Consider the following 19,794-nt stretch of genomic DNA (forward strand, 5'->3'; position numbering starts at 1 on the left):
CTGCCACCACCATGCTTTAATTTAAAAAAAGAGCTGAGGACCATCTTTTTAAAGAACACAAAATCATGATGCATTATCAGTCCACAAATCAGGTCCCCCATCTACCACATGTTTTTGTGTCTTTGCTTTTGATCCTGTACAGCACTCCATGAGTTCCTTTCGGCTGGGTTAGCGCTATCTAAAGACCGCATCCCTAATGCATTACTCTGGAAGGAGTTAACATGTGAGAAAAGATCAGTTGCGGCAATCTTTTCCGCCAAATGTGACTGATATAATGTATTGCCAGAGCTTTAAATGTATGCAGTTATTTTATTATAGTTAATGTTGCTGCTATACACATCTGTAAAGTTGTTTCTTGCACGTGGCTTCAATTATGCCAGAAAATTAATGGTCAATTGATGTCATTTCCTTTTATATAACTTCCTAGGATGTCAAGTTGTATGGTTGTATGCAAATTAGGATGTCAAGTTGTATGGTTGTATGCAAATTAGGATGTCAAGTTGTATGGTTGTATGCAAATTGGAGGTGCCTCGCACATTTTGTTTTTGCCTGAGGCTCCGGACTCATACAGCAGGCCCTGCACCTGGTTCCTAAGTAAAGAAATGCCCACAAGAACTCAGGAACTTTCCTTTATGCTCTGTAACATTAGTTTGAGGTGACCGTCCTCTCAAAAGGGGCCACATGGACATGATACTTGCAGACTCCATGACCCTGGTTGTAGAGGATAGCAACTGGGCAGACTGATGTCCCAGAGAGCTGGGGAGGGAAGAAAATAGCGTATTCCACACATCCCTGCAGAACTAAAAAACAATCAAGACGGGCTGTGCCCCCTTTGGAGTCTTCGTTCGCAGTCAGGTATAAGTCGCACCCAATGCGATACGCACCAAATCACTCAAAGATTTGATGCTGTAGATATGTGATGTGTTTTGTTTTGCTGATGCTTCACTATAATAATTCCCGTATATATGGGGTGGGATGTTATGTCCAAAGGGTTGAGGCCTTGTGGTGACGCAGACTCCCTTAGATTTAGAGGAACAGAATGCTTGAGAAGGTGAAACTGAAGTAGAAGTGGGCAAGCCACTGAGAGCTCGAGTCAGGCTACAGTCTGGAGCCTGGCTCTGCTGCAACACGAGGTCCTGCTGGAACCTCAAGCCCATAACAAGCCGAGCTTCCATGTAGTTTCTGCTTGCCATCCTATCTCTACCCAGGATGTGGGTGTTACAACCCGAGATGTTGACTTTGAAACTGGGGAACCAGGTATGAGTCTTGGCATTGGATCAACATCATGTAGTTCTGTCAAAATCATTTAATCTGCCCGCCCCTATAAAAAATTAATGTTACCTTGTGTAATGTAACTGTTGCTCATATAAAGAGCTCCAATACCTTTAGGTCCAAATTGCGCTATATAAAAACTGCCGGAAAATACACCAAAAAGTAAAATCAAAGTGTTAACATAAAAGAGGAACTAGATACCCATTTAGTGGCAGATATTTACAAAGTGAAACCAGAAAATCTGTATAAATTGCAGCTTCCCTGCTTAAATTGTGTGATCTGAGGCAAATATTTTGTTTCACCAAAGCTCCTTATTAATCATTATTGTGTATGAAAGCACTTTGAATATCAGTTGCACATAAACCTATTGTGTTTGATTTAATAGACAATAATGTTGCTCTGTATAGTGTTTACATGACAACTGTCTTGTCTTGTTATTTCAGTAATGGTTCTTGTTTAGAAACTATCACTTTTAATAAGCACTTCTCAGTGCAGTGCTATAATGTTACATATTAATGTCAAAGATTACACAAGTTAAAGAAATATGCTTTTTGAATTTTGCAGAGACGTTAACATATTTTACGTGATATGAGTTGTATGATTTACATAGCAAGCATTTTCAGGGCTCAGCTCGTGCACGGGTACAAAGAGCCAAGCCAAACCCTTGGCTTGGCTCTCCCTATTCATTTTTTGGCTCACCCACCTCTATAGTGAAGGGGAGATTAAAAACTACTGGTGGCACCTAATTCCTTGAGCAAAAGGGCCGGCGCTAGGCATAGGCAGCGTGGGCAGCTGCCCAGGGCCCTGAGCCTGCTTGCAGCCATGGGCCCTCGCACTTTAAGGACCCCAAAGTTTGGAGGCCCAGGGGGCCAGGTCGAGCCTAGAGTCAGCACGCACGCGCTGCTATAGGGAAGATCTGTGGTAGTTCAGTATGTGAGGAAAGCCCCACCAACTCCCCCGCCCATATTTTTCATTGGCCTGTGTCTTTGTCCTTCCTAAATGCTGCCTTCTGATTGGTTTATAGGGTTGTTAGTCCCTCCTTATGACAATCATGTCATCATTGTATCCTTCCATGGCTACTGGACCCTTTACTTCTAGTGTTGCATGGTATGTGTTATTTAGATTGTGAGCACTATTTTCTTTAATGAGGTTCTCGTACTGGCGATGCCATTTCCCCCCTCCCGCAGTCCGTGCCTTCTCACCTTCTGGCCCACACTCCCAGTCCCCTTGCCTTCTACCCCCTCCCCCGCACTCCCATTGTCTGTGTCTTCTCGCCCCCCACCATCCCTGCCCGCAATCCCGTTGTTCGTGCCTTCTCGCCCCCTCCCGCCCGCCCGCCGGCATTCCCATTTGCAATGCAATAGGTCTCCCAACCTATCCCTTCATTTATTCTCTACCCCATGTACGACCGCATAGCTGCCAAGCTTATTAATTATATTCACTGCATGTCTAAATTCGTTCTTGATTTAGAATGTTCACAGTAGTCACTTCAGTTTTCTATTTCGTATTTGTCTTTGTATGGTGTTTCTTTCCATATAAGCAGATTTTTTAATATTTCCTAGAGACTTAGGGGTCTATTAGGATGGTGGATGGGTGGCTGCCGCCAGGCCGACGGTGGCAGCCGCCGGACCGGCGGCAGACATCCGCCCGCGATTGCAACCCGGAAAACCGCTGGTTCCATTAGCATGGTGGTGACGACCGTGGCGGTGAGATTTTCCACCCGCCACATTTCCGCCGGTACCAGTGCGCACGCTTGCCTAGTGTGCGGAACTGGACCTCTACAATGGTGCCGGTGCAGTGCCAGGCTCCGCTGGCTTGATTTTGATGCCGGCGGTAGCGAGACTTTCCGTGGCGGTGGGACCACCATGGAAAGGCATTGTAAGAATGTCTCCGGGGGCCCATTGCGTGCCCCCAATGTGTTGGAGGGTATGTGGGTGCACTGGGGGATACCCATGATACCCCTCTACAAGTCCCTGTACCAGGTGGCAGGCACTGTGCAGTGCCTGCCACGCAGTGCAGTGATATGCATGACATGCTCCTTTTCACATTGCGGCGGTGCTGCTGGCAATGCCTGCGATCGTACCGCCGCGGTCGGATTGCGACTGCGGAGCATGCTAATCAGACCAGCAGTTATGCCGCGGTCCTTGTGGAAGGTCTTTTCCCGCTACCATGGCGGTCGGGCTGATCTTCCGACTGCCATCCTAATAGACCCCCAAGTTAGAAAGCTGTTGTTTCCTGTGGAGTGAGGATGGGACAGGGCAGATGGCAGGACGATGATTTAACATGGTGTGTTGGCATACCACTGGGGGTCATATTAGCATAGGCAGTGTGCCATGTAATTGCAGAACAATGTCTCGCAGGAAGTGAAGTCACATGAAGCCCTTGACTTTAATGGAATGGGTATTTTCCCTGATTGTTTAGTATTCGGTCTCTTCATTCAGGAAGCTTATTTCTAGTTATCTAAATGGGGACTTAAGCAGAGCACAAGTCATAAAAAAACATGGGGGAATTAACCAAGTTAGGCAGCATGCAGGAGACATCATGGCAAATGCCATCATAGTGGATGACTGTGGAAAGAGTGGGGTTGTGTCCTTTCCGGGGCCGGGTAGGACAAGGTAACAATATTTTATAAATAAGGGGACCCTGTCACGTTTCAATTCTGCCACTTTTTTATTCTGAGCAGATTTTTGCACCCTAAAGATTTAATCCTTGGGTGTTATGAGTATTTTTGTCGTGTACAAGTTACGTCACTTTATAAACTTTTCAAGTTGTCAGAGGTTTTACATGTTGCCATACAGAAACAAAAATTCACTACAAACAATTCTATATACACTTTTCACACCAAAAAAGACAATTGAAATACAAATATACATTAACACTTCACATTACAATTTCTACATTACACTTTCTACAAACCTATTCTAAATTGTACCCTACTAACTAATTTTGACGCCAGACCTACGCTGATTTATTTTTGTCTAATAGAGGACTGGTCTCGCAAGGGCATGTGATCTATGTTAGGAGGCGTTGTTTTGTTGACTGTGTACACCAGTAGGTATACACCGTTCTATTTATGGCCCTTTGCGAGTTAAGTGTTCGTAAACAAGCCGAACAAACTAAGCCGACGCGTTTCCAAGCCCGCTCCTTATTCGTCGGGCTTTTCTTCAGGGCTATTAGTTGGGTACCTATGTAAAAACAATGGGGAACACAATTCAGTATAGGACCTTCACCTTTGTCATTTAAATAATATAACTCATTAGTACACATTGTTACCTTTTTACGGTTTGTGTACAGGTCTGTTCTGGTTGATTGGGGCTCTTGACTGGCGTTTGGGTTATTCTGCAGAGGTGAAGAGCACATAATGTGTCTAATCTTAATGAGGGGAATTACGTCACTAAGTTCTTATTACTGTTGTGGCATCAGGACTTACGTGTATTGATTCCCATTAGTCGTAGATACGGCCGCTAGTTGCCTTTTATCTTTTGTTGCACAGTTGCTAAGGGAGCGGCGGCGGGAGCTGCGAATTGTTAAAAAGAGGGTTTTCAATGGATGTAAACGATAATTTAGAGGTCTCTATGAGGGGTTTCTCCATTACTGATAGCCACTGACTTGCAGTTTCCGCACGGAGACCGACCGCCGAACTTTCGTTTTAAGAGCGTCTCCTTTTCTCACCAAGAGTTGTGTTTAACCGCATTCGCTGAAAGGTTAAAAGTAATGGAATTTAATTCTCGGTCTCTAAATATTGGATTAATTATCCCACTCGAGCAAATTGTTACCTTTAATTTCCTTTTAGCTCAATTTGTTCTTGCCTGCTCCCGTATTGAGTGGATGTTGGATGTTCCGGTCACATGGCCATTTTAAATCTGCTTGTGTCATGTGATTTGGTGATTGTGAGAGATGTAGTCCTGATGTTTTTTTCATTTGGGGTCATTTACAGAGGAAAAAGTTGAAAATTCAAATTTCAGATTGTTCGTTAAACCTACACTCACGCAGTTATATTTCATGATTAAATATGCCTCTCTCCTAAGTAATAGGGTTTCCACATTACCTCCACGTGGAGGAATTTGTATGCCTGAAAGGACAGACCATCTTAAAACTTTTTCTGTGTGATCGTGGAAACGCGTCGGCTTAGTTTGTACAGCTTGTTTACGAACACTTAACTCGCAAAGGGCCATAAATAGAACGGTGTATACCTACTGGTGTACACAGTCAACAAAACAACGCCTCCTAACATAGAGCACATGCCCTTGCGAGACCAGTCCTCTATTAGACAAAAATAAATCAGCGTAGGTCTGGTGTCAAAATTAGTTAGTAGGGTACAATTTAGAATAGGTTTGTAGAAAGTGTAATGTAGAAATTGTAATGTGAAGTGTTAATGTATATTTGTATTTCAATTGTCTTTTTGGTGTGAAAAGTGTATATATAATTGTATGTAGTGAATTTTTGTTTCTGTATGGGAACATGTAAAACCTCTGACAACTTGAAAAGTTTATAAAGTGACGTAACTTGTACACAACAAAAATACTCATAACACCCAAGGATTAAATCTTTAGGGTGCAAAAATCTGCTCAAAATAAGAAAGTGGCAGAATTGAAACGTGACCGGCACTCCTTATTTATAAAAAATATATATCATAGTGGATGACGTCACGACGCGTGACATCGCACATGGCATCGCTGGTAGTGACATCACAAGATGTGACACCCGATATTAAGACCTCCCACATATGTTTATCAGGGTGCGCAGTCTAAATATCGAGTTTTAAATATCGACCTACAGTAATATCAAGTTGTAAATATCGTAGGGACAGAATATCCAAATCAAGAATATCGACGACCAGAATATCGACCTGAAGGTAAGAAATATCGTTTTTGTTAATATTGAAGTTAGTAATATTGATAGCAAAAAAATCGATGTTACTAATATCGATATTTATATTGAAGTTATGCATTTTATTATGTATTTTATATGTTTGTGTTTATATTTTTTGTTAAGTATTGTACTGGTTTTTTGAATATATGTATAACATTGTTAGAAGTTCGTAATGTTTTTTAAGTAAATTATGCGTTTTAGTACCGTAGCGCGTTGTGGGCTTATAGGGGAATAGGGTGGGAAGTAATTTACTTATAGTAAATGAATTTTAACATTTTAGGACTTAGTAATAATTTTTAAGTAAATTTTGTGTTTTAGTTCTGAAGCGGGTTTATAGGGGATTAGGGTGGGAAATAATTTAATTGTAATTAAGTAATTATTTCTTTTTATTTATTGGTATTGATAGTTAATTTATTGTTAAATAATTATTAATTGGTAATTAATTTTTATTAAATGATAAATAATTTGTATTAATTGATTAATTGGTCATTATAGTAAGTGCATTCATTTATTATTGGAGTGTGTTGTGAGTTTATAGGGGAATAGGGTGGGAAGTAATTTAATTCTAATTAAGGGGCCCATTAGGATGGCAGGCGGATCACCCCCGTTGGGCCGGCAGGGGGGGTGATCCGCCCGCCATCCTGCCATGAATGGCCCCCGACACAGTAGGATGGCTGGGGGGTCTGCGGTGGACGGAAAGACGGTCTGCCACTTTTCCACGGGTCGACTCGTCGACCGGGCGGAAAAAGGCCATAACATGGTGGCGGTGTCTGCAAGACACCGCCATCCATATTATGATGCAGGTGGTTACTAGCCTTTCCATGGTGGCGTTGCTGCCATGGAAAGGCTCGCCTCTTTGCTAATGGGGACCCGTAGCAGGCACCCAGGGTGTTGGGGGGTGCACATAGGGGGTACCATTGCATTCACATGTACAAGGTGGCAGGCACTGCGCGGTGCCTGTCACGTTGTGCATGCAAATGCACAACATGCATTTTTAACATTGCCGCGGGTGCTGCTTACAGCACCGCCCGCCGCAATGTTAAAAATGCGGTATGCGCCCGCCAGTGTGGTGGGCGCATCCTAATATGTATGGCGGAACCTCCGCGACATGGGCGGTCGGTCCCTTGGCCCGATGCGGTGGCGGGCGGACTTTGTCCTCCCACCATCGTAATAGGCCCCGTTGTACTTCAGTCATTTATGAATAATCATTTAAATGCGAGAGAAGATACTCTTCACGAATACACCAGAAAAAGAAACATAACAAATGAAAATCAGGGCTAAGAAATCCCTTTTTAATTTATTTTACTTATGCAAATAACATATTCAATAAAACATATGGAAAGGTATCCATGAGTGGTTGCTCTAGTAAGAAGTGGAAGGAGGAGTGCTCATGTGTAAAGTGAGTAGAAGGAGGGAAATTCAGACAAAAATAGTAGTAAGTCACAGTATCATGATTTTGTAACGACTGTACTGGTTACCATGGTTATGAAAAAAGCAAACCAGTGTTCTTAGGCCTGACTACAGAGCAATTATCTTCTATTATTCAAAGTCAGTTTATCAGAATGATGCTGCTATTCATAAATGCATCATCCAATCCGATGTAAAGTATAGTGTAATTCAGGCCCTCCCTATACTCACTTTACACCTGAGCACTTCTCCTTGCACTTCTTACTAGAGCAACTGCCCATGGATATCTTTTCATATATTTTATTGAATATGTTATTTGCATAAGTAAAAGAAATTAAAAAAGAATTTCTTTCCCCTGATTTTAATTAGTTATATCTCTTTTTCTGGTGTATTCATGAAGAATATCTACTCTTGAATTTAAATGATTATTAATAAATGACTAAAGTAATTAGTGAATTCATTTCATAAGTTAGGTCCTCTGTGGTTAGTCCATAGAGGAGCGTCAGGACCAATTGTGATTTTTACTACATTGCACCCAGGTCCTCTTGACGTTTTCTGAGTTACCCCATTCGTTTGTAATGGCATCCCTATCCGAACACAGGATCGGGACAGGGGCTGACTCTTCTACAGCCTCATTCTATCATGTCTTCTGATAAGGCTTAGGGCAACACTGCTAAAAAATTCATCACCTCCCAAGCATGCTCCAATATTTCACAGGAGTGCGCTTCAGGAGGCATGCACCTCCTTTCTATGGCTTGTGAATGTGTGAAGGATGCGGGCAGGAGCATAGGCACTCATGAAACTAAACACCCGAATGGACTTTTAATTTGGATGTTTATACTTTTTGCCTTTCAAACATGTTCAAAGCAGCTTCTTTTGTGGTGGATATAAATGAAGTAGAACAAGGAAAGAAGTTATGAGGCTGGGGGAGAGATGAGAGTTGAAGGGAAGCGTAGGGATAAGATATGGGATATAAGAGAGACAGAACCAGCAAGAGAACATACGCCTAGTGGAGAGAGAATAAATGGTGAAAGATGAATGGAAGAAAGCAGAACCTCTGTAAGACTAGAGGTTGGGAAGAGGGGGACTGGAGGGGAGAGATGGAGGTGATGTGGGCAGAATCAGCAAGAGAATGTTGAAAGTTTGGTGAGCGGTGAAAGTAGATGAAAAGGATAAAGGTTGATGCAACAGGGTTGGAACCAGTAAAAGAAGATAAAAGAAAAGGGGTAAAGGGATAGGTGGATTTGGAAGTGCAGAACCAGCAGAAAAGATAAACGGCTGGGAGGAGAGTTGAGAGCTGAAGAGTTGGGCATGGAACTCAGATGTGGATGTAAAGGGGCTGAACCAACAAGATAAGGTAAGAGGCTTGGCAAGAGTTGAGGTGAAAAATGGAGCATGGTGGTGAGAGCTGGATGTATGTGGGCAGAATAAGCAAAAAGTAAGAGCCTGGATGAGAGGTAAAAATGCTCTAAAAAATATCCAGCAGGATGAAAGCTTTTCAGCATCTTCAGACATCTTTTTGTTGCCACTTACTCTTTTTAAAGTGAAAAAAGTTTTATTGTTTCAGTTAATTAAAACCATAACAATACATTTTATAAAACCAACTACTCATAAAAATGTCCTTTTGTTTGGATAAATTCTCTATTCATTCATTCTAAAACATTCTGAGTTTAGTGCAACACTTTGTTTTTTTAGAACAATTAAGCAGTCCATGTAGTTTGTAATTCCAAGAGTTCTGATATTTACATGTTATTAGGTTCAAAAGAGCCCTTTCACAAAACTACCGCTGTTATGTTGTCCTTATGTGGGCAGGGTGCCTGGTTCTGTTTTAACGCTTGGGCGTGAGCCACGAGGAACTTTAATAATAAACAGTTCAAACGGGTGTCTGTTGGATTCAAAGTTGACATAATCGCCGATCTACACGTTCTTATGCCTCGTTCGTTCATTGCCTTTTTTAGGAAGACTGCTCGTGCTTGGGCTAAATTCGGGCAGATGCAAACTAGATGGATAAAGTCCTCCTTGCTGCTCCCACATAGTCTACAGATTTTGGGTCCATCGTGCACCCAAATTGGTTGATCCATGGTAGATGGAAGATTTCCCAGACGGAGCCCCATTAATTTTTGTTTTCTGTAAGCTGGGAATGTGATTGTTAGGTATGGGGCTGCAGTGAGAGTTTTGTAGTTTGATATGACCATCCAAACGTGTTTTCTCGTGCTGAACGTGGCTTTGTCAAGTAGAAGAGAATGGAATTTTCTTGACTTGTTTATGGCTTGTTTGAACGCTGGGTAAGGCAGATTGAGATCCCAGAGATATAGAATCTTTTTTAAATTGTACTTAACTGTAAATTTTTTATACAATTGATCTGCTTTTATGATAATGACGTTTATCGAAATAAAGCTTTTTGACTTGACTTGACTTGATTTCTTGTTCCAGTCTTGGTTATGGCCTTCTCATGGTACTGGTTGTGTGGGGATTTAACATCGTCTTTTATTTCTTCCCACAGTGCTTGGTGCAGTTTTGAAGTTGTCATGTTCTGTTTCAAGCTGTACCAGTACTTTATATTTGCGTACTTTCTTCCCACTAATTCATTTATTACTCCAAATTCTAATCTCGTCTGAGCTGGTGAAGCTCCCCATTGAATTTGGAAGGTGGATTTAAAGATGGCTGTCTGCATTTTGTTAAGCAGCTCCGCGTCTTTCCCGTGCAGTCCCACGCTGCCGTATGACAGGGTGGGAAGCACTTTTGCTTTTATCGTTGCCAGTAGAGGTTTGTATGAAGGCCCCGTCAGCTTTTTGGCCAAAGATCTAAAAGCAAATGACAGTGAGTTTGCTCTCTGGGCTATGTACGTCTTTTGTTGCTGGTGGTTATGTCGATTATCAAAGTAGAAGCCCAGGTACTTGTAGTTGGTCACGGCCTCTATTTTTGTTCCCTCCAGTTGGATGTGTGGGTTGACTGATCGTCGTCTGGTGATGACCATTGTTTTTGTTTTTGTTGTATTTATCTCCAGGTTATTATTTGTTATAAATTTCGCTAGCCCTGCTAGTAACCTTTGAAGGCCAATCTTCGTTAGGCTCAACAATACCACGTCGTCCGCGTAGGATAGATGAGTTAGGGATAAAGAGCCTAGTTTGGGTGAGTGGGATGAGATCTTGTTTAGAGTTGGGGCTAAGTCTGCCATGAAAAGATTAAAAAGATGCGGTGCCAGAACACAGCCCTGCTTGAGGCCTTTACTGGTGTTGATTTTTCTTGAGAGCCGTGTTCCGTTCCCCAATTTTACTTCCATCCAGGTGTTGGAATAAAGGAGTAGGATTCCTCTCAGTGTTTTGTCCGGGATGTTCCAGCTGCGCAGTTTTCTCCATAAGATGTTACGATCTACGCTATCGAAAGCCGCCTTTAAGTCGATGAAACATAGGTGGAGGGGCTGTTTTTTCCGTAGATATTTGTCGGCTAACACTGAGAGAGACAGGATGTTTGTCATCGTCCCGGTCCCTTTCCTGAAGCCTGTTTGATTGAGCGGTATTCTCTTTGTGGCATCAGACCAGATTGTTAGGTCTTCCAGGATTAGGGATGCAAAGTATTTCGCCTCCGCATCCAGGAGGGCGATCAGTCTGTAATTTGCCGGGGATGTTCTGTCTCCTCCTTTGAAGATGGGTGAGATTATGGAACCCTGCCAGCTTGATGGAATTTGATTTACCCTTTCTATCTCGTCAAATAGTTTTTTTAGTTTTCCGCTCCAAAAGTCCGGATCAGTTTTGAAGATTATTGGTGGTATCCCGTTCGGGCCCTGGAGCTCCACTGCCGCGAGTGTTTCTTAGGATTTTCCTTATGTCCTCTTCGCGGAACCTTGTATGTTTGGGCTTGTTTGTTGTCTCCTTGATCTCCGGTGGCTGAACCATGTCATGGTGAAGACTTGTTATGAGGAGATCCCCCTCTGATGATTGGTTTGTTCTGCCTTCTTCCTTCGGGTGTTGTGTCTGCCTGCGATAAATTTTGAGTTCACCGCTGGAAACGATGCTCGCTTTGCTTTGTTTGTCTCCTTTGTTGGTATTTTGTTGGTTTGCTTCTGTGTTGGGCTGGTCCGGGGTTACTTGCGAGAACCTCTGTATTAATAGCGCGGCCCAGTCCGCTTCTTGGACGTTAGATGTTATTGGATTTGAGGGATGGTTTAAACTGTTTATGATCCTCCAGAATGCGGTTGAGTTGGTGTTCTTTGTCGTGCAGAGTAGTCTTGCCCAGAAGTCATCCTTAACTGATCTTTTATGTTCCCACATTTTCTTTTTATACTCTTTCTTAAGGTTCTGTCTTTGAGCCCAGTCTTTTGGGGACGTGGTAGTCTTTGTTAGTGCTCTGGCGTTTCTCCTTATTTCTGTTTTGAGCTTTACCAGGTTCTTTGGCAGTGAGTTTTTATGAATTGGGGGCCTTATTTTTTTTGTGGTCTATTTAGTTGTTGTTAACTTTTTCGCAAAGTCCTCCCATTTTTGTATTTGGTTGTCTGTGGTTGTCTCACTTTCCATTTTTAGTCTCTGTACGTTTGCCTGCAGCTCGTCGATGTTGGCCGTTGTCCAATTGAGTCGTTTCAGGTTAGTGGTAGAGGAGCTATCTCCCACTGACTTGAAGCTGCGATGTTTGGTGAGGTTTAGATTAAAGTAAGTGTGCTGGTATGAATGATCACTTTTTGATGTGTGTTAAAAATCCTAGAAAAAGAAGTTAACTTTCAAATCTCTTTCATAAAAGGTAATTTACTTATTGACAATGTGCTGCTTGGCTTCTGACAACTCCAGGAGTTAGAACTAGCATTTCTTCCCACTGTCCGATGATTTGTGGCTGACTTTTGTTCAAGGGGTTAGAGTAGCCTTAATATTACTAATTCTTGGTCCCCCATTTGACACTGTTTCCCAGCGTTGCTTATAAATCAACTTGTACAACCTAGAATTTAAGGTACTCACCTGGTGTGGATTACCTCTAGCCTATTTGTCAGTCATTCAAAGATCTTTATTTCGGCCACTAGGGCCACAAAAGCACATATAAAATAAATACAATACATTACATGCACATTGTTGGCAGTATCCTATAGGTTTTTTAGAACCCGATAATACCTCGCGGAAAAAATGTACATCTCCTTCTTGAGATCTTGAGTTGGCAAAGTCAACTCCTCTTATCACCATCCTAGAAAGGATTTTACAATGTACACATAGTATATGGCCTTTACATTAGCCGCAAGATAAACAATAAAGTGCATATGCGAAAACAATGGACTGGTTTTAAGAGAAAGGTCAATTTCATTCAGATGTGGGATCTTAAAGAGGCGCAAAAAGAATATATTTATGTAACAAGGTATCAAATTATGATGTTTAAAAAAGACAATTTCAATAAAAGGACAATAACAATGTTAGGATAAAAATGTGGGCATAAAAATTTTAAAGAAATCCATTAAAACACTGATTATTTAAAATAGTGCTAGAACTAGGAAGCAGCAATTAAGTTCATTAATTTCAAAAGGAAAAGTATAGGTCCAGTGTGACATGATAAGTAGTGGTGAGCTGGAGTATGAGCGCTTCTTTAAAATGGCACTATGAGTACACCACAGAGAATACAAGAAGTGCGAGATAGAAAACACAATGGGTATATCTGTGTCGTACTTAAGTAACCTATACACCTAGTAACAGTGTCTATACCCCAGGTTCCTGCACAACTGTAGCAGCCAACGAGACCTTGACCAGGGCAGAAAAATAGCACATGAATTTCAGTTTCCTCTTCTTTCTCGCATGCTGGGCAATCCAAACTATCCTATTTGGGAAAACTGAAACAATCTGCTCACTACCTATTTCCGTTACCTACTAAACCTCTAACTTGTGGAATTTAGGTCTCTGCTGTTTAATCTTTATTATTCCCAGTTAGCCTTACTCATACAGTCCTTTGGTTTCTTGATGACATCTTGCCTATTGTGATAACCAATGCAAAAACAACAATTGATGGACAGAATGCAGAACAATGTCATGCATTCACCCCAGTACATAGATATTGGCCTAAATCCATCGTTTTTTTGCTCACCATGCCATTCCAGTTAGAACCCAGCCATATGCAAATCAGTCTTGACCCTGTGCTCATTCCGTCCATCATTTGTTTGCGTAGCACTTTTTACCCCAAGTGGAATGGGTATGCCCAGACGTGGGTCCCTTGCTCACTATGCCACTGGATTCAAGCTAGCCTGGCTAATTAAGGGTAATACCCAGAAACTGGTCCAAGGATGCTTGTTTCCCGTCCAAGGAGGACCTGGCTTGGCAGTTCGGTCTGGACTGTTCCCATGAGACACAGGGTCAAGACTGATTTGCATATGGCTGGGTCTAAACTGGGGTGGCATAGTGAGCAAAAGATCAATAGATTTAACCCAGATCTCTTGGCAGGGGGTGAATGTATGATTTATTTAGCCTACCGTCCATCATTTGTTTGCATATATTGATACCCAAATCATAATCCTCAGTGACAATCTGGTGTCTTCCCAAGAATATGTTTGGACTTGCATTCTAGCACTTGATATCTGGATGAAGACAAATGTATTAAAACTGTATAGTTATAAATCAAGGGTCGTCATTTTTAAAGGATCTCATACTATGTGGTTTTCTCTTTGGTGGCTGGTGGAACTAGGTAATTCACCCACACTGGAGGAGTCAGCAAAAAAACGTGGATTTATTTTCCAGCATCTTCTCTTTTTTCAGAACAGACTAACCATGTTTAATTCAACTGCTTTTATTACATCCATAAGCAACACAAAATAATGCCTTTTCTTCCCTCTCACTACCCTGAGACTGTTGTACTGTCAATTATTTTCTCATTAGATTATGCAAATTCCCTCTATCTCGCACGTCCCACCTTTTTGTGTTCAGTACCCTTCAAATCATTCAGAACAGTGCTAGGCTCCTCATCTGAGACTGCTGCATCGCTATACCATTCCCTCTCATTGTTCTGCTGTCTAGTGGGTTTTTGGTTCACAACCCTCTATCTGCAAGGCACTGTGTATTTGTCATTGTGCACTGCAAAAAAAAAGGTTCTACCTCTCTACAGCACTTGTTACATTCATTCCAGAATCCTATAGCCTATACCAACCAAACTCCTGTGCCATCCTAAAATACGATGTTCCTGATTGGAGGCAGATCTTTCTTTTTTCGAATTGTGCAGGACTGGAACTCTGTCGCTTTTGAGCTACGGTTAAACGCCAATCTGTCTAAAAACACTTAAGACTGTCTGTTCTCCACTGCACATCTCCTTTGGAAATCTCTTAGTTCCAGGATGCTGTTAGCGTATCATTTTCTATCATCCCATTCAAAACAACAATAACTAAAGAAATGTGCTCAAATGGCACCATTTGCTACAATGTTACAAAATGTCATGAGGAAAGGGGGAGGTGAGGAAGGCTAAATACATTGCAAACGTATTTTGAAGGCCTAGTAGGTTGAGGCCAACGCATCAGCCCTAGTGTGTTAAACAGTGTTTAAAAGTGCAGCATTTATCACTAACTGTCTAAGAAACTAAGAAACTAGAACTATACATGTCACACTACAAGTTACACTGTCCCAATTTATGCACTAATATGGAAAAATTGAGTGAACATCTGAGTAAGTGTATCACTTTTGGAGAGCTGTAAGCCTAGCTTTACCACCTAGTTTAATTAATGTAATGTATTCCCACTTAACAGAGATTTAAAATATATGCAAGGCCTCTGGAATTATGCAATTGAGTGGCGATTTTCGCCCAATTATAGATTTTCCACCTTTGCCACATAATTCATCATCTGGCACATAATATGAAGATTGGAACAAAAAGAATATTGTTTCTACCACAGACGGTTCAAAAGTTGCTAAAAATGTAACAACACATTTTTTCCAGCAGTGGAAGGCTCTTTGCAAAGCTGGACTGGTCACCTTTCTGTTGCTTATTGTTATATTTGGGAGTTAAACTGGTACTAATGAGGTGCAACCAATGGCCAGAGCGTATTACCAAGTATAAAAATGTCAGAATAATGAAGTAAAACTATTACTAAATGTGTAACATTATGCCCCATTATTTGCCTTTTTGCTGCTTAATTTACTCAACCCTGCATCATAATTTGGCCCTCTTCTGCCACATAATTTCAATGTCACTGAATATATGTACATATTTTATTAGGATTATTAGTAATATTTTTAATCATTCTACTGATATCTAAACTAGGTAAGTTGCTTCTTGCAGACAAATAATGGTCAATTGATTGGATGTCACTTCCTGTTGTCACTTCCTGTGAGGTTAAACCTTATACAAATAATAGGGACCTCGCATGTTCGTATTCTGCCCAGGGCTCCACAGAACCTAGGAACGGCCCTGCTGAGCAATGTGTGAAAACGGTGCACCTTCCGTGTTTCATGCCAAGAAGTTGCAGCGCAGGTGTCCTGCAACGTTGCCAAGTCTTGACCAAAAATGAATATCACAAAAAGTAAGAGCTGAAGGTGTGCTGTTGGTTATTGTCCACTTTTAAGAGCTTTGGATTTTGATCCCTGTAAATGTCTCTGGTACGGGATCGTCTAAACAGTAAATGATGGGTGTAGCCTTGGCTTTCTCATGGAGTGTACTTTACAAAAGTACAGAGGGTGCGGTTCCCTGCCAAAAATTGATGTACATTATACAATATAGTCTGACGTAGTTACCAAGCGGAAACTATTTAAGTCGGTAATACCGAAATATGAGAGAGGGGCCACTGGAAAACAGTTCCCTGAAACTCGTCCGACATATCTACAACTCGCAGCTAAACCCTGAGGGGTCACAGGTACGGTTAAACCTTGGTACTTTGTTGCGCGATATTGAACTGGGTCTGCTGACCAGAACAGCTGCTCCCTTTCCATAAAAGTATCGTGATGTCACCACAGCACTTCCGGAGAACAACCGGAAACAAGGGCTTGTGAAGCAGTGTAAAAAGGTTCTTTGGCAGCTCTGGGGACCGTAGAGTAGGACATATTTACGACGACGTCACTCACAGAGATACTTCGGCGGCAAAGGGCTACGACGTCACCCCGCAGCCTGAGCACGTTTTGCCAAACGTATGAAATAGTGTGCGGCATTAGTGTGACGTCACACAGTAACTCCAGGGCAAAGGGAGCGAGTGGGCGGAGCGTGACGTAACGAAAAAGTACAGTTTCAGAAACCAATGGAAGGAGTCGGAAGGACGGGTGCGGGGCGGAGGCGTTGTGACGTCACGGGGAAGGGCCGCGAGGCCGGCAGGGCTGGGCTGGGACATAAAAGCGGCGCGCGGCCGGCCACAGCCGAGAAGAAGAGGCGCTGGCTGTAGGGCTCCGACCGCCTGCCCAGGTGCACCGCGCCGCGGCCGCTGCAGCCAGGTGGGGGACCGCCGCTGCCAGCATCGTCCGTAGGTCGCCGCCGGCCCCTGGGCGTCTCCCCCACCACCTCGCCGGCTGCAGCCTGCGAAAATGCTGTTTTGGCACACGCAGCCTGAACACTACAATCAGCACCCGAGTGGCAGCTACCTGCGGTAAGTGCTGCCTGGGTGTGACCCCTCCTGAACCCTAGCTTCCGCTTCCAGTATGTCGTACACGGTCCCTCCACTCTGAGTTCTGACCTTAGAAGTCGCCCTCACAGTGAAGTGGCGCCCACTGGCACGTTCACCCTCAGTTTCAGTGACCCATGTCTTGACCCACGTTGTGTACAGTTCCCATGATACCCTCGCTTGCCAGTCTGCCCACCGCCCTCAGGTGTTCCTGTTAGCCCCCCTCCCCCCAGCCACACCGTTTAGTTTCCACCCACTTCCTCAATCTGTATGCTCCATTGACCCTCACAGTTGTCAGTGCATGTGCACCCCCACAACGTGTAAAGCCACTTCCTGCTGTCTGCACTGATCTGGAAATCTAGCCTTTCATGACACCCCCACATTGAACCCCTATCGCAGTGTGGTGTTGTGTAACTCTGACCCATCTGCTTTCCCCATTTTAGATTGCCTTAATCATCCGGCTCTTCAGCAATCTCCCAATGCAGACCGAAGGGCACCTTAAGCCCCTTGACATAGACTTAATGACGCCAGCTTCCAGGGGTGAAACGCATAATGGTGCCCCCCTCCCCCAAGTGATATGCGGGCCCCTAAAGTCTTCCACATTCATTTGTCTGGGGCTGCATTCGCCCGCCTGGAATAGTCGTTTGGCCCAAGACGGGTTGGGGACCCTCTTGCGCCACAAGCTGGTCTGCGTTACTCCCGTCTGAGTCCTCACAATGACCTCTTACCTCCTTGGGTAAATATTGACACTGTGGATGTGCGCCGCAACCCCCCACGACCACACCCACGGTACCCTCTGTAGCATTTATGGTAGATAAGCCCCCTCCAGTCAAGCACGGGCCGACAGTGCACAAGCAACCATCTGAGAAGCCAGTCTTCTGTGATATAGCCTTGGTACAAAAAAAAAACGCACTTTGCTCTCTTTTGCCCAGGGTCCTTAATCCGACCCATTGCTCCCAAACTGTTGCAATACCGGCAGTGCTTAAAGTGGGCATGTTCTGTCAAATGGTGAGTAAGTTCCCCTACGTCTTCCGTTTGAAAGGGGGACTACCACCACTCCCCGACACTTCTGCAACCTTTTATTGTAACTGTATTTGTATAGCGCTTGCTATCCCTGACCAGGGATTATCGAGTGAGTACATGCTGGGGTGTAACACACAGGCTCATGCGGTGCTGGGGCTCATCAACTATTCAGGGGGACCCTCGTTCAGCCCAGAACCACTGAAAATCTGAGATACGGCAGTCTAAGGAGGCAATCTTCACATTGTCAGGTGGGTCCCATCATTTAACGCCATTGATTTCTTGCACTTCTACGATTCCATTTCAAGCACTGAAACCCGAATATCAGTGACATGTTCCCTTTTGGATTTAGTGACGTTCCTGCTGAAGGAGAACGTTGTTTGTTCCTTTTTCTGAAAGTGTTCTTGATATGAAGATCTGTCTGTGCAAGGTTTGCTCCCCCGCCCCCAGTTCTTATTGTGTTCCTTTCTCCATTTAATCGAGCTTTGTGTAATTGCTGTGTAACCAAAATACCCCTTCCCACACCACGCACATCCATCTCACATTGCTTGGATGCAATGGTACTTTTGTGCTGTGCAAATAACAAGTAGTGATTATTGCAAATAACATTTCCCCACTTCTGAGACATAACCTGCACTTTCTGTGACGAGAGTATCACACGTGGCACGTTACAGTGCATTTCCCACAAAAGTGTAACATGGGAATTTCGGGCCAACGATATGTACATGCGAGGCCTCGGTGATTGTTACAGCGCAGTGTGTAACGCATCTTGAAATTCCATGCTGCATCGGACAGAGAAGAATACATTCTTCAAGGGTTTAAGAAGGCCAATAAACCAAAGGGGTTCGAATTGTCACAAGCATACCGTCAATGCGGGGTAAATTTAGGCCGAAGCCTCCCCCCCCCCCTCCCCCTCCCGGCCACGGCCACTAACGGCGAACAAGGCTTATTTGAATATTGCGCTTGGTGCAAATTCCTAATTGGTCGGCAGTGAATCCAGTTACCCCCTTAGAAGTGATAAGAATGGGGGTGACAGGTGGTGTCATGCATGGTGCAGTGTTATGGACCTACCCTGCATTATTGGGGGGGGGGGGGGTTGTTAGGTGGGGTAGTGATTAAACCGCCCATGCACGGTACAGGGTTCGGAGTTGGGGGAGGGCAGTGGCAGTTCCACCATTCTTTAAGAGTTGGTGGGAGCAAAGGGCAGGTCACACTTAAAGTAGGATCAAGCTGGGGCAGTGGGCGTTTCCCTGGAAAACAGGGATTCGCATGTCGAGGTTGCTGTGGTGAGCGCGTCACAAGTGTAATGTTTCAGAGATCGGGGCAGTGGGAATTTCAGGCACAGGAACTACAGTTTAGATCCGAGGGGAAGGGCAGTTGGTTTCATAATTCATCGGTCTGCAAAGGGCAAATTACACGCGCTGGACTATTGAATAACAAAATATTAAGTTCTTGAACGGGAAACCAACCGTCAGCGCGCCTAAAATATTTGATGATTAAATTACAGCAATCAAACACTCGTGAGCTGTTCTTTGTAGATCCGTGTTCTGTTAAAGTAACATAGCTGAGACACGGGGCCTGCCTATAGAATATCACAACTTCCTTATAACGTACTTTTAGAATAAAGGTGCGCATACACATAAGGTTTGTTGAAATGCGTCGGTGGGAAAAGGATGTCCTTCCAGGAAATA

At 43.5% G+C, this 19,794-nt stretch overlaps 1 protein-coding gene across 2 annotated transcripts in view; it reads left to right on the forward strand.

The window, feature by feature from the left end:
• The first annotated feature begins 16,774 nt into the window (after nt 1-16,774).
• The window catches only part of TFCP2L1 (transcription factor CP2 like 1), a 105,895-nt gene continuing 102,875 nt past the window's right edge, over nt 16,775-19,794 (forward strand). The window contains exon 1 of one of the 2 annotated variants that reach the window (XM_078682068.1): nt 16,775-17,068. In XM_078682068.1, the coding sequence (XP_078538194.1) occupies nt 17,007-17,068 (62 nt within the window). In that variant the 5' untranslated portion in view covers nt 16,775-17,006. The remainder of the gene's footprint in view (nt 17,069-19,794) is intronic. The other variant, XM_078682069.1, reaches the window with a different exon arrangement.

Source organism: Lissotriton helveticus, chromosome 3_1 (assembly GCF_964261635.1).
Source record: "Lissotriton helveticus chromosome 3_1, aLisHel1.1, whole genome shotgun sequence".
Lineage (NCBI taxonomy): Eukaryota > Metazoa > Chordata > Amphibia > Caudata > Salamandridae > Lissotriton > Lissotriton helveticus.